The sequence below is a fragment of the Ovis aries genome, chromosome 3, assembly GCF_016772045.2.
Source record: "Ovis aries strain OAR_USU_Benz2616 breed Rambouillet chromosome 3, ARS-UI_Ramb_v3.0, whole genome shotgun sequence".
NCBI classification, from domain to species: Eukaryota; Metazoa; Chordata; class Mammalia; order Artiodactyla; family Bovidae; genus Ovis; species Ovis aries.
Genome location: NC_056056.1, coordinates 69,131,528 through 69,146,703, shown reverse-complemented (window position 1 = coordinate 69,146,703; position 15,176 = coordinate 69,131,528). Strand labels below are relative to the sequence as shown.

Genomic DNA, 15,176 nt, shown 5'->3' with positions numbered 1-15,176 from the left:
GGAAGTATATCTTTGGCCAACATCTCACCATCTCCCCAACCCCCAATCTCCTCATAACCACAAATCTACCATGTTTTTCTATGAGTTTGATGTTTTTAGAATTGTGGGCATTTTTAAAACTCCAAAGAGATGGATTAAATCCTGTCTAAGGAGGGTGTAAAGGTCAGGGCAGCAAGGGATAGCCCAGTAAGGTCTACTGAGATGTGGAAAGTGTTTACTTTATAATTACTGAATTATCATCAACCGGCATCTCCAGATGATCAGAGTTGGAATCTGTTTGACTTTATTAACAGTCTAATCTCTTTAAACTTATTTAGGAAACTCCTTGTAATGGGCAAGGTTGCTTTTGAGACTCAAGTCCTTCCTTTCCCCTTCTTTGGCAGCATCCCCCTGGTCTTTTTCGGAGGCCCTGATATAATAAAACCTCACCTGGTCAGAACATGCTTTCAGGAAAATAACATGTAGCAGCCATTTTTGCCTTCCTATACATTTAAATCATTATCTCCCCTGTGTGTATTTAAATTTTAAGCATGTGATAGTTAAACAGGTGGCTTTTCCCCCATTAAAGAGATGCCGCTTAGAGGGACTGTGATAGCTAGAAGTGTTTCTGAAGAAGGGACAGGGTGCTTGTGGGCCCTGGAAATACCCCACAGTCTTTGGGGTTCTAGGCCCCCACATGAAAAGATAGACCTTGCTTACTTGCATGAGTGCCTTTATACTGCTGTGTATGGACCATACACTGGAGACTTTGCTTCAGTAATTCAGGGCCAAATATAAGTTCACAAAGCTTTTCTATTGCATTTACTACCCAGGGATGGTGTTCACGGAGTGAAAGTAATCAATTTAAGAAAAAAAGTTTCGTTCTCCCAACTCTACATCATATGACCCCAAACAATAACTTAACATTTCCCCCTTCAGAATTATTTTCTGTTTCCCAGTTGTAAAGGATTGCCTGTTGTATCTCATACTTAAATAAGAATGTGTAAGATATTTATTCTTTAGCTTTTATTTGCAGAATCAGTGAAGCAGTAGGCGTTATTTGGAACAGGTTCAAATGTGTCTTTAGAAATAGAGCTCAGATTTTAAGACCTAGTTTTAGCTTAATCCATACTGGAATGATTGACATATCTTTTGAAACATTCACTTTTTTATTATATATAAGACTGAAGATTATATTTTCTAGTGTATTTAAATAGAAATGTAATTTTTTAACCAACAAGTTCCTTTTTTTCCATAACTAATCTTCTCAATAATATCTTTCAGGAGCCAAATTTAGAAAGTATGTGGGCCATTCTGCACATGTGACAAACGTCCGCTGGTCTCATGACTTTCAGTGGGTATTAAGCACAGGAGGGGCTGACCACTCAGTTTTCCAGTGGAGATTTATTCCAGAAGGTGTCAGCAATGGCCTGCTGGAAACCGCACCCCAGGGTAAAACCAATAATAATTTTTCAACATGTTTTTTTTTTTTCAATAAAAATTTCATGCAATGGCCTGACATCTCTTCTGAAGATAGAGTTAAACCATTTTGAAAAATTCATTCCTACCATAAACTTAAAAATTAAAAAAAAAAACAGAAAAACATTTTGAGATATGGGTCAATCGAATATGGGTCAATTGGATAATTTCCTTCAAAGAATTTTGCTTATACTAAATGAAACCTGAACATCTAAAGTTTACATGAAGAATTAACTTTTGAAAATAATACTACACGTACATTTCAGCCTCCTTAGGACAATTCTGATGGATGGTGGGGCTGCTGGGTAAGGTGACAAAGTAACATTTGGAATAGGAGTTGCCTTCCTAATAGGGATCAAAGAATGATCCACAGTCAGGATCAGCTGTGTTCCAGGTCAATGGATATATTGGTCCTTTAATTTATTGTACTTTCAGTAGTAATGACCACATACTATGTGAGGGAATGGTTTTTGTTGGGAGGGATTCTGCAGCAGTTTTGACCATGATAGTTACCAGCACCTAGTGGTCATGTTAACAGGCTAAAGAAGATTTTTACTGAATAAGTGGTTGAATTTCCTTCTGACCCAGCTTCCTCTGTGGTAAAACCTTCCCGTCTTCGCTTTTCTCTTTCAAAGCAAGATTTAAAACCCAAAGATCTATTATCTAATACAAGTGTGGAGATGGTGGGGGGAGTTACGCTAGTCTGTTAATACTCCTAAAAAGAGAGTGTGAGAGGTATGCCAAACTTAACCAAAAGATGAAAGAAAAAAGATGTTTTAAGAATCTACAGCAAATGAAAATTATGGTGTATGATGTATTTTTATTGAACTCAGTAGGATAGAAGAAAGAAAAGATTTTTAAACTTTTTAGCCATTAAGAGTCTCAGAATTTCTGCTTGTTTCTTCTGGGGGTATTTCTGCAGACGGTGGCACTGATTCCTACAGTGAAGAATCTGATTCGGATTTATCTGACGTGCCAGAGTTGGACTCTGATATTGAGCAAGAAACTCAAATCAATTATGATCGCCAGGTCAGTAAACAGGAAGCCTTATGACAAATACCTTATAACCCCAAATCTCAATATTATTCAAATCAGACACTGCACTAAAATTGGTTAGTCCTTCGGCAAAAGAAAATAAAAGAATTAGTAAAATTGCCTACTTCTTATCTTTAAATACAGATTTGAAATAAGGCTTTTACTGATCATGTCAGCAAAAAAATTTTTAAGGAGAAGGTAGTAGCAAATTTTAAACCAGAACCCATGACAATTTGGGTTTTCTGCTTTCCTAGCAGCTAAAATTTTTAAATATCTATTACAGAAAAATGTGCAAGTAAGTTACCTGATTTTTCATTTTTCTAAGCAGATCACTAAAGCATGTGTTTTCTTTATAGAACAGGAGACGCTGGAGGCATGGTAGTTTGCCAAAGAGTGATTGTCCTGGTGTCTCTCTTAGCTTATGGAGACCATTATCCATTTAATTAAAGTAAAAGCCCAAATACAATGCGTATTATCTGTCCAGTCAGAAATCGTCTTTGGTAAAAAAGTTGGACAATTACAACTAATTGAGTACTATTTTTTAAAATAGATATTTAATTTTAGCACTAAACTGTGTATTAAAATGCACAATCCTTCACTGGAATCTGGACACGTATCACCTTCTTAATGGTAATAACTCTAGAGGTTCTATTTTCTTCCTTGTCATTTAACAGAGGTATGTGAAGCAGATTCCATAAATGGACATACAGTGAATAAGATTTCAAATTTCAGACATAGCAACTGTCAGTGTTGCCCACGGAAACCTACCATAGGCCTATGGCAGCTGCCATGTATCAGGTATCTCTGTGGGGCCACGTCCTGTGCTTTCCGTACACCAAATCCAACCCCACAGTAACCCTGCAAGGTTAAGTACTTTGCCCTCATCCATATTGCCTGTAGTGTTAGAATAAGAGAGTGGGTCTGGTCTTCTCTGTAGATGCACATTCCATGTGCTACTTAGCTTTGCCCCTACATAAGCTCTGAATGTGTGGCTTTTCAGATGATGCCTTTTTTTCCAGCCTGTCATTGTCACTCACTGCTTTCAATGTTTGAAAAATTAGATTAGCACAAAAGTAGTCCAACTGATGTCTTGGGTCAACTTCAAAACTAAATCAGTTTGACTGTGTATTGATACAATATATTATGCTATAGATAAAGATTTGAAAGGAAATGATTAATATGGAAATATGAAAATATTACACAATATTATATCCTAATATTAAGGTGAAATGGAATGAACAATGAAAGGGGAAAGCAAAATGAACATATGATTTAAAGAAAAAAGAAAGAGAAAAGCAATTTTTTTAGTTGAGATGTTTTTATTTAATAAAATGGTACTTGTAAAAGAATGGAAAGGAATAACTTGATTGAAATTCATGCCTAAGATTTATATTCTCCCTGATGTCTTACTTTTTAAAGTTTTCACCTGTGTTATTTGATTCATGTTGTCTGAATTTGATTTCTGAGTTATTCCTGAGCTGGAAGTCTGTTCTACAGATGGGACTTTGAGGCCCACAGAAGTTATGAGACTTGTTCAAATAAGCAGTAGCAATGCCGAGACTAGAATTCAGTTCTCTAAAGTAGTTGATAAGCTGATGAAAGCATCTGAATTCAGATGAATAATTATCATTAGACTTTAAAAGCTTACTTCATTGCATCTGTAATAGACAAGGCAGAAGTGAGATGTCTCTTGCCTTCCTTTTTTTCAGAATAATTTTTGGTCAAACCCTAAAGAAGAGCTTTATTATAATATTTTCATGATTTTTTGTAATGTAGTTTGATTGAATTAAATTTCATTTAAATGTATTAAAGTTTTATCTCTTGATAGTAGGGCACAAGTACATTGTAGACAAAAGATGGATTTTATCCACATTTAGATTATAGGGAATGTTATCCCAGTCAACAACATATTTTAGGTCCTAGATTAGGCCAAGAGCTTTGCTCTATATCCAAGTCTGATCTGAAAGGTTCATGGGGTCATGAAAGAAGGATAATTCCCAAGAGTGATCACCATGATTCGCAAGGCCATGTTTTACATGTCAGAATAATCAAAAGATTTCCTGCCTAGAAGAAATTATAACAAAATATTTAAATTATATTTTATTGATAATTTTATTTAATAATTTCCTTTCATATTTATCTGAAGTAACTATATTATCTGGATATAAATTGATTAAGAAACATAATAGCAGAATTTTTCAAAAGAATTCTTTTAAATCCCAGTGATTTAAAAGATACTCAAGTTAGCTTTGTTCATTCAGTTCAGTTCAAATCAGTCTCTCAGTCATGTCCGACTCTTTGCGACCCCATGAACCGCAGCATGCCAGGGCTCCCTGTCCATCACCAACTCCCAGAGTTTACCCAAACTCATGTCTATCGAGTCAGTGATGCCATGCAACCATCTCATCCTCTGTTGTCCCCTTCTCCTCCTGCCCTCAATCTTTCCCAGCATCAGAGTCTTTTCAATTGAGTCAGCTCTTTGCATCAGGTGGCCAAAGTATTGGAGTTTCAGCTTCAACATCAGTCCTTCCAATGAACACCCAGGACTGATCTCCTTTAGAGTGGACTGGTTGGATCTCCTTGCAGTCCGAGGGACTCTCAAGAGTCTTCTCCAACACCACAGTTCAAAAGCATCAATTCTTCTGTGCTCAGTTTTCTTTATAGTCCAACTCTCACATCCATACATGACTACTGGAAAAACCATAGCCTTGACTATTGCCAACTACTGTTGGCAAAGTAATGTCTCTGCTTTTTAATGTGCTATCTAGGTTGGTCATAACTTTCCTTCCAAGGAGTAAGCAAGTCTTTTAATTTCATGGCTGCAATCACCATCTGCAGTGATTTTGGAGCCCCAAAAAATAAAGTCAGCCACTGTTTCAACTGTTTCTCCATCTATTTACCATGAAGTGGTGGGACCGCATGCCATGATCTTAGTTTTCTGAATGTTGAGCTTTAAGCCAGCTTTTTCACTCTCCTCTTTCACTGTCATCAAGAGGCTCTTTAGTTCTTCACTTTCTGCCATAAGGGTGGTATCATCGGCATATCTGAGGTGATTGATATTTCTCCCAGCAATCTTGATTCCAGCTTGTGCTTTTTCCAGCCCAGCGTTTCTCATGATGTACTCTGCATAGAAGTTAAATAAGCAGGGTGACAATATACACCCTTGACATACTCCTTTTCCTATTTGGAACCAGTCTGTTGTTCCATGTCTAGTTCTAACTAGAAGAAGTAAAATTCAATCTTATGTTCTCAATTTCATTTGTCTTTTCAAAGAACCTAGCCTTAGTTTTATTAATCTTTTTTCCAGTTTTCCTATTCTCTATTTCCTTTATTTCTGTGCTAATCTCTTTTATTTCCTTTCTTTTAACATTGGACTTATTGTCCAAACTAAGTCCAAACTTCTTTCTAGTTCCTTGATGTATAATACTAAGTTCTTTATCTGAAATACATCTTTTTTCTTAATGGATATGTTTATTAGCTACAAATGTTCCCCTTAGATATGCTTTTGCTTTATCCTATAAGTTCTGGTATGTTGTGTTTCCATTTTAATTTCGGTCAGATTTTTTTAAATTTCCTTTTTAATTTCTTCTTTGATCCATTAGTTGTTCAGAAGTGTGTTAATTCCTACTTATTTGTGACTTTCTCAACTTTCTTCCTGTTACTTATTTCTCAGTTCAGTTCAGTAGTTTAGTTGTGCCTGACTCTTGCGACCCCATGGACTGCAGCACACCAGACTTCCCTGTCCATCACCAACTCCCAGAGCTTACTCAAGCTCATGTTCATCGTGTCAGTGATACCATCCAACCATCTCGTCCTCTGTCGTCCCCTTCTCCTCCTGCCTTCAATCTTTCCCAGCATCAGGGTCTTTTCCGATAAGTCAGTTCTTCACATCAGGTGGCCAAAGTATTGGAGCTCCAACTTCAGCATAAGTCCTTCCAGTGAATATTCAGGATTGATTTCCTTTAGGATTGACTGGTTTGATTTCCTTGCAACCCAAAGGACTCTCAGGAGTCTTCTCCAACACCACAGTTCTAAAGCATCAATTCTTCTGTGCTCAGCTTTCTTTATGGTTCAGCTCTCATATCCATACATGGACTACTGCAAAAACCATAGCTTTGACTAGATGGACTTCTGTCAACAGAGTAATGTCTCTGCTTGTTTAATATGCTGTCTAGGAGAAGGCAATGGCACCCCACTCTAGTACTTTTGCCTGGAAAATCCCATGGATGGAGAAGCCTGGTAGGCTGCAGTCCATGGAGTCACTAGAGTCAGACATGACTGAGTGACTTCACTTTCACTTTTCACTTTCATGCATTGGAGAAGGAAATGGCAGCCCACTCCAGTGTTCTTGCCTGGAGAATCCCAGGGACAGGGGAGCCTGGTGGGCTGCCATCTATGGGGTCGCACAGAGTCAGATATGACTGAAGCGACTTAGCAGTAGCAGCAGCAAGTTGGTCATAGCTTTTCTTCCAAGGAGCAAGCATCTTTTAATTTCATGGCTGCAGTCACCATCTACAGTGATTTTGAAGCCCCCAAAATAAAGTCATCACTGTTTCCATTGTTTCCCCATCTATTGCCATGAAGTGATGGGACCAGATGCCATGATCTTAGTTTTTTGAATGTTGAGTCTTAAACCAGCTTTTTCACTCTCCTCTTTCACTTTCATCAAGAGGTTCTTTAGTTCCTCTTCACTTTCTGCCATAAGGGTGGTGTCATCTGCCTATCTGAGATTATTGATATTTCTCCTGGCAATCTTGATTCCACCTTGTGCCTCAGCCAGCCCAGCATTTCGCATAATGTACTCTGCATATAAGTTTAATAAGCAGGGTGACAATATACAGCCTTCACGTACTCCTTTCCCAATTTAGAACCAGTCTGTTGTTCCATGTCCAGTTCTAACTGTTGCTTCTTGACCCGCATACAGATTTCTCAAGAGGCAGGTAAGGTGGTCTGGTATTCCCATCTCTTGAAGAATTTTCTGCAATTTGTTATGATCCACACAGTCAAAGGCTTTAGCATAGTCAATAAAGCAGAAGTGTGTGTTTTTCTGGAACTCTCTTGCTTTTTCCATGATCCAGCGGATGTTGGCAATTTGATCTCTGGTTCCTCTGCCTTTTCTAAATCCAGCTTGAGCATCTGGAAATTCTCAGTTCATGTACTGTTGAAGCCTAACTTGGAGAATTTTGAGCATTGCTTTGCTAGTGTGTGAGATGAGTGCAACTGTGAAATAGTTTGAACATTCTTTGGCACTGCCTTTCTTTGGGATTGGAATGAAAACAGACCTTATCCAGTTCAGTGCTGAGTTTTCCAAATTTGCTGGTATATTGAGTGCAGCACTTTCACAGCATCATCTTTTAGGATTTGATATAGCTCAGCTGGAATTCCTTCACCTCCACTAGCTTTGTTCATAGTGATGTTTCCTAAGGCTCACTTGACTTCACACTCCAGGATATCTAGCTCTAGGTGAGTGATCACACCATCATGGTTATCTGACTCATTAAGATCTTTTTTGTATAGTTCTTCTTTATATTCTTGCCACCTCTTCTTAATATCTTCTGCTTCTTTTAGGTCCATACTTATTTCTGGTTTCATACAATAGTGGTCAGAAAAAGATACTTGATATAATTTCAGTCTTTTTAAATTTATTGAGCCTTGTTTTGTGGTCTAACATTATCTGTCCTAGAAAATGTTCCTTGTGCACTTGAGAGGAATGTGTATTTTGCTGCTGATAAATGAGATGTTGCATATTTGTTTGTTGGAATATTTGGTCTGTTGTTGTTGTTTAGTTACCAAGTCATGTCCAACTCTTTGCAACCCCACAGACTGCAGTGCTCCAGGCCTCCCTGTCCCCCACCATCTGCCAGAGTTTGCCTAAGTTCATGTACATTGCATCAGTGATGCCATTTAACCATCTCATCTTCTGTCATCCTCTTCTCCTTCTGCCTTCAGTCTTTCTCAGCATCAGGGTCTTTTCCAGTGAGTCGGCTATTCATATCAGGTGGCCAAAGTTTTTATGCTTCAGCTTCAGCATCAGTACTTCCAAAGAATATTCAAGGTTGATTTCCTTTAAGATTGACTCGTTTGATCTCCTTGCTGTCCAAGGGACTCTCAAGAGTCTTCTCCAGCACCAGAGTTTGAAAGCATCTCTTCTTTTGGCCTGTGGTATTGTTCAAATCTGTTTCATTATTGATTCTCTGGTGGTTCAGTCCAGTTGTTGAGAGTGGGATTTTACAGTTCCCAACTATTATTGTATTGATATTTATTTCTTCTTTTAGTTGTTAATATATGCTTTGCAGATCAGATGCTGTCAGTTGCATAAATATTTACCATTGTTAAATCTTCTCGGTAAGTTGGCCCCTTTACCATTATATAATGCCCTTCTTTTGCTCTTGTGACCACTTTTAATTTCTAATGTCTTCAAAAATTTGATTTCCTGCAATTAAAGATTTCCTGAGAATGCCAAGATATTTATGTATTTGAAACCTGAAGAGTGTCTCACTAAGTGCTTCTGTTACCCATGAAGGTTTACAAAGAAGATCTACCTCAGCTAAAGCAACAAAGTAAAGAGAAAAACCATGCAGTGCCCTTCCTCAAACGAGAAAAGGCTCCTGAGGACAGCCTGAAACTCCAGTTCATACACGGGTAGGTGACGTAGCACCGTCCTTATCAGCTTGTCATCCTTTGCAGGGCTGCCCCACTTCAGGCTGCTCTCCTCTCCACCTTGCACTTACTTGTGCTTAGTGTTTTAACCATGACTCTCTGTCCAGTTTTCTCGGTGTTCTGTGTCCATCTCAGTGTGCGTGTCTAGAGTTTTCATGCTTCATGTCTGTTTGTGATACATGTGTTACTGTCATTCCTTGTTATTTCACTTCATTCTCTCCATCTCTGCTTCCTTCATCCCATAACTCCTGCTCTATTCAGCTGGCTTTCCCAGGACAACCTTTCTTTGAAACACTTTTGTTCATATATGTCCTAAATAATTTTGAATTTTGCAAATTACGTGCAACTTTCCAGACTTTAAGTTGACATTGAAGATTTTTCAACCTAAGCTTAAATGCTTGTAAAAAGAGTATGATATCTAGTGTTTTATAAATACTCAAATTATTTATGGCTCACATTATAAATGGCTCTAATGGAACCTAAATGTAATAGACATTATCAATTTAAAAAATACATGAACCTATATTTCTGTTCTACTTCTCCCACAGAATTTTACCCTAATGTATTATTTTTATGCTCTTAAGTCTTTTATTGATCACCCTGTCTTAACTTCAACAAGGAAAAAACATATCTGTCAGTTCAAATTAAATTTAATTCCCCTGTGACCATAACTCTCTAACTCTGTGCTCTCCAATACAGTATCTACTTGTAGCCAATGAACACTTGAAATGTGACTGCTCTGAATTAAGATGTCCTATATATAGAAAATGGACACCAGATTTTGAAGACTTAATGTAAAAAAGTATACACATCATTAAAATGTTTTATATTGATTATAGGTGGACATGATAAAATTTTAGACATATTGGGTTAAATATTAAATTTCATCTGTTCCTTTTCACTTTCTAATGTGACAATTATACCTTTTAAAATTACCTATGTGATTTACATAATATTTCTATTGGACAGTGCTGCTCTTAGCATTAATACATTTTTTTCCGGATTTAATTATCATTATAACTATTAATAATAAAAAGCTGGCCAAATCAACATAAAGATAGTATAAATTCTGATAAACAGTTATTGAACATAAAACATTTTATTGGAAAAAATATTTCTTAAGATAGAATTTTTTCAATGAGTTCAGATATATGTGCATATATATTTCTTATTGCTAAATGGTAATACAGTTTAGCATTTTATCTATTCCAATTTTGTACTTTTAATGTAAGCACTAAGAAAACTTACTCATATCTACTTATTTAAGTAGATAAGAATAGAGGCAGTTTTATCACAGCAATGGTAATCAATTCTTTAAATTCCTCTTGAGTTACAGGCCAAAACTATAGATTGCGATTTTGATATATCACACAAAATTGTAATTTAATGATCCAACAGCTGACAGTTCAGTTAAATGACTCTTCAATTTTGTTAAAAGCAAAAAATTGTTTTGGTGTCCCTGGAAGTTTCGACATTCGAAGGTAGCACACCATAGTAAGATTCCAGATGAGTGAGAGGACTGACTTCCTAAGTTGGGAGGAAGGCAGTTAGGAAATGGGAAGTGGGAAAGGAAAACCTGCCCCTCATCACACGTGTGTTCTCAGACTGGTCAGTTTTAAGAGAAAGCACATATAGTAGCTGAGGATCTGGAAGTAAATTCTGTTAAAATTCCCAGTGTCCATTTGCCCCTTTGAAAGTCATCACTTGCCTTCAGAGATCTCATTCCCTCATTGAAGATCGCTGTCGCAGGCGACTGTGGAGACACCTGGGTTCTACTTGTGCGTGTCCTTGTTAGCAGGTTAACTTTATCTTCTCACAGCTTCTGCTCTGTACACTCACTGCTTATTGCACTACTGTGCGTTTCTTGGACCTGTGCTTCAGTTACAGAGGCTACGACTGTAGGAACAATCTGTTCTACACACAAGCTGGAGAAGTGGTCTATCACATTGCTGCTGTTGCTGTCGTGTACAACAGGCAGCAGCACTCGCAGAGGCTGTACCTGGGGCACGACGATGACATTCTCAGCCTGACCATTCATCCAGTGAAGGACTATGTGGCCACTGGGCAGGTATGTATCTCCCCTGTAAGACGCGGATTTAGCTGGAGAGAGAGGATTTAATTTTGAACTCAATTTACATAGAAGAAACTCAAGAAACACTTGGTAGAAATAAACCTGAGGTAGGAAGTTGAAGGTGCAGTGAATGCTGGATCGTTTCATAATGGTGGGGAAAATCAACCAATACATGCTGGGGTTCGATCCCTGGGTTGGGAAGGTACCCTGGAGAAGGACATGGCAACCCACGCCAGTCCTCTTGCCTAGAGAATCCCATGGACAGAGGAGCCTGGCAGGCTATTGTCCATAGGGTTGCAAAGAGTCAGACATGACTGAAGCGACTCAGCACAGCACAGGAAGCTGCGGGTGCAGTGAATACAGGATCATTTCACGATGGTGGGAAAATCGACCAATACATACCAGAACTTTTGGGAAGCCTTTGAGAGATTCTTATTCTGACATGATGAAATCTGTGAACAGGATTAGGTGAAACCAAAATAATGTAAGTTCATAAAGTCTTACTATATTTACCTCCTTACTCAGAACTCAGTATATCCTAGGTACTGAAAACTGTTTACTGAACAAACCATATTTTAATACCAATGTAGCATCTAGTGTATAGTTATTGTTATAGAACTTAAAGTTGTATTAATTTGGGCTCATTCATTATTTTATATTTTAGCCTTCAAAAAACTAAATTTTATCTGAACCATCTTGGAATGCCTAAACTTTGGATTGAGTCTATAAGTGAAAAGCTGCTCAAAACAGAGCTCTGTGTTCAATTCAGTAAACAAAGAATCTGTTAAACTCAGATCTTGCTGGTAAAGCAATAGTATTGTCAACAGTATTTTCAGTATTGTGCTCTTTTCTACCAGTGTTTAAATTGCATTTTTATTTGGTTTTATCATGAGCTTTTAGCTGTAGGAAATACTTCACCTGATCCTCAACATCAGAGTGGCAAATTCCAAGAAAAACTACTGGTGTGAAGAGACCTGGGTTTGATTACTGGGTTGGGAAGATCTCCTGGAGAAGGACAGCTACCCACTCCAGTATTCTGACCTGGAGAATTCCATGGACTATATAGTCCATGGGGTCGCAAAGAGTCAGAGGCAACTGAGTGACTTTCACTTTCCCTTTCACTTTCATAAGGGTCAGAGATTAACATGAGACAACAAACTATTTCTGAGACTTGACAGGAGGTAGAAGTCTTTGAACAGGGTTTATAGCCTGGTGTTCATAGCCATGGATGAAACTGAGGTATGTAGAGAGTCAGCCCCCAGAAATGTGCATTTGGTGGGGAAAGAGTTCATAGCTCTTATGTTATTTGTAAAAGGATTACAATCCCCCAGAAGGAAAGAGCCATTAATTTAAACATGATTTGCTTCTCTTCCAACTGTAAATTACATCATCTATTCTGTCTTAGCTGACATTAAATTTCATAAGTAATTGATCACTGCTTTGCCTTTTCACTCTTTCCTGCCCCCTCCCCCCGTTTTTGTCTTTCTTAGAAACAGATGATGCTTGATTCATGGGTATTTAACGTCCTTCCTTTGAAAAAACACCAGAGATTGGTTCTTTACCTAAACCCCTGAGGATCCACCACACTTTACACTGTAACTGGTGGGAAGCGGACCAGTATGCCAGTACCCTCTCCTGGGGTAATTGGGCCTCCACAGGCCAGTGTGAGAGCTGGGTGGACTCTGCTGAGTTACATGCATGACTTCATGTCCCACTTTTCCTTTTAGAGCCATCATACCCAACAAGGACTTTTTCCCCCTGTGTATTATAAGTGTGGTGGCTTCCCTTGTAGCTCAGTTGGTAAAGAATCTGCCTGCAGTGCAGGAGACCCAGGTTCAATTCCTGGGTTGGGAAGATCCCCTGGAGAAGGAAATGGCAACCCACTCCAGTATTCTTGCCTGGAGAATCCCATGGACAGAGGAACCTGGAGGGCTATAGTCCATGGGGTTGCAAGAATTGGACACAACTTAGCAACTAAACCACCACCACCATTATAAGTGAGGAAAACCAATTTAGTGGTACAGTTTTATCTGTTATTGGGAATTGGTATGATAGAAACTTGTGTCCCCTTGAGGAGAAGCCACTTAATGACAGAGTTAAGCCTTGAGACTTTCACTTTCCAGGGGTAAAAGTAGGCCCAGGCCTCCTTGAGGTGGGTAAATAATTGGGGCAAGTAAAAGAGCTCTTAGAATAGACAGTGTCATGAAAACGAACAGCTGTGTTTTTTGATTAAGGAGTGGAATCGTGTATAGAGTTGAGAAGGTGGGAAGGGAAGGATAGAACTAGCTGACAGAACAAAGCCCAGAAGACATTTGAACTAGAGTCTTAAATGTCCCTTAACTGGGAGCCGTACACCAGGTCAGGCTCTGCTGGGACCCATCAAGACATTTAGACTCTTGGTTCCTCAGCTTCCTCTTCTGAGAAGCAGTGGAGTCGGACCAGAATATTTCCCAGGGTCTTCCGGCTCTCCACATAGGTGGGGTTTGATTTCTGAGCAACACTTGACTCTAAGGAACAAAATCACTTTTATTATAATTTATAAGTTGTTAATAACACTCATCCTTTTATTTAAGGTTGGAAGAGATGCAGCTATTCATGTCTGGGATACGCAGACTCTAAAATGTTTGTCACTGTTGAAAGGACAACATCAGAGAGGAGTGTGTGCCCTCGATTTCTCAGGTAAGCACCCGTTTGCTGCCAGAGTCACTGACAGATGGTTCCACATTTACTTTGGGTTTTTTGAATCCTTTTATTTGGTATAGTCCTGCTTGTAAGGAGGTGAGCCCTTTGTGTGTCAGCTGCCCAGTCTTAGACTAGAAATCGGATATGTGAATACTTCACTAAAAACGTGATCTGTAGACCACCCCTCCTTTCCTCCTCTTCATTTCCTCTCTCCTAAGTCATTACCCAGAGCTCACACTGTGTTCAGCATTTGCTTGAGAGATTTGAAATCCAGAGCAGCTGTTGCCATTGAAAGCCATCGTTGCAAATGTCTGGCAGTGACTCAGAGCATCAATTTCATCTCTTTAAATAAATGGAAAGACAGCACTTATGATTTCAAATATAAAGGACTATAGGGAGGGCTGCAAATTCTCTGCAAAAGGCCACTTTACAACACTGGTGTTTTGAAAGTCAAATTTCATATTGAAAAAATAGAACTGATGTTTCCATCTCTTTCATTTAAAATTTGAAGACAGTGATGTTAATATACTAACCAATGAATATAATTTACTTCTTCAGAGTAAGGCCATTTCTTTATGCTGGAATTGAAAAATGAGGGTTAAAACACAAAAGATGTTTTTACCTAGAAATTTTTAATAGTCCCAATTGTAGATATTAGATCTGTAGGAAAAATTTCTAACTTTCTACAGAAAACTGATTCTGTAATTTCTTTTTTTATAAATTCCACTCAAATATGTGCAATATGTATAATATCGGTTGTTAAATTCCACTTTACAACTCCAGTCTCTCTCTTATATGCCTCCCTCGCTACTTTCCTCCCTCAAGCTGAATTTCCTCTCATCTGTGCCACGGTGGTTATGCTGGTCTCTCATCCCATCCCCACTTCCTCCAGCCCATCCTGCCCCCTTCTGGAATCCTGTGGAAGTGCAGTAACATGTCTGCTCCATGGACTCTGCTTGGCTGACTGACTCTAGGCTGAGCCCTTATTGAACTTTGGTGGCCTTCTATGATCTGGCCTTGGTCTTCTCTTGCAGTGTTTTCATCCACCACCCCAATCACGCTTCTTTACGTCCACCTATCTGGAGAGCCTACATGTACTCCTGCCCTTCTTTTTGGCTGTGTTCCTTTGCTTATGCCATTCTCATGTGTCTTGTTTAACCATCCTTTAAGACCAAGCTGAAAGTTTTATACTCCAGCCTTCCAGGGAGAAATGCCTTGTCCCTCTGCATTGCTTAACCCATTTGTTGTTATTGCTCTTAGGGTACCTGTT

The 15,176-nt window shown here is 38.7% G+C and overlaps 1 protein-coding gene across 11 annotated transcripts in view; it reads left to right on the top strand.

The window, feature by feature from the left end:
• The window catches only part of EML6 (EMAP like 6), a 324,086-nt gene that overhangs the window by 217,323 nt on the left and 91,587 nt on the right, over positions 1 to 15,176 (top strand). For all 11 annotated transcript variants that reach the window (XM_060412191.1, XM_060412190.1, XM_012171476.4 and 8 more), the window contains 5 exons: positions 1,264 to 1,431; positions 2,381 to 2,487; positions 9,017 to 9,135; positions 11,035 to 11,221; positions 13,798 to 13,903. In XM_060412191.1, the coding sequence (XP_060268174.1) occupies positions 1,264 to 1,431; positions 2,381 to 2,487; positions 9,017 to 9,135; positions 11,035 to 11,221; positions 13,798 to 13,903 (687 nt within the window). The remainder of the gene's footprint in view (positions 1 to 1,263; positions 1,432 to 2,380; positions 2,488 to 9,016; positions 9,136 to 11,034; positions 11,222 to 13,797; positions 13,904 to 15,176) is intronic.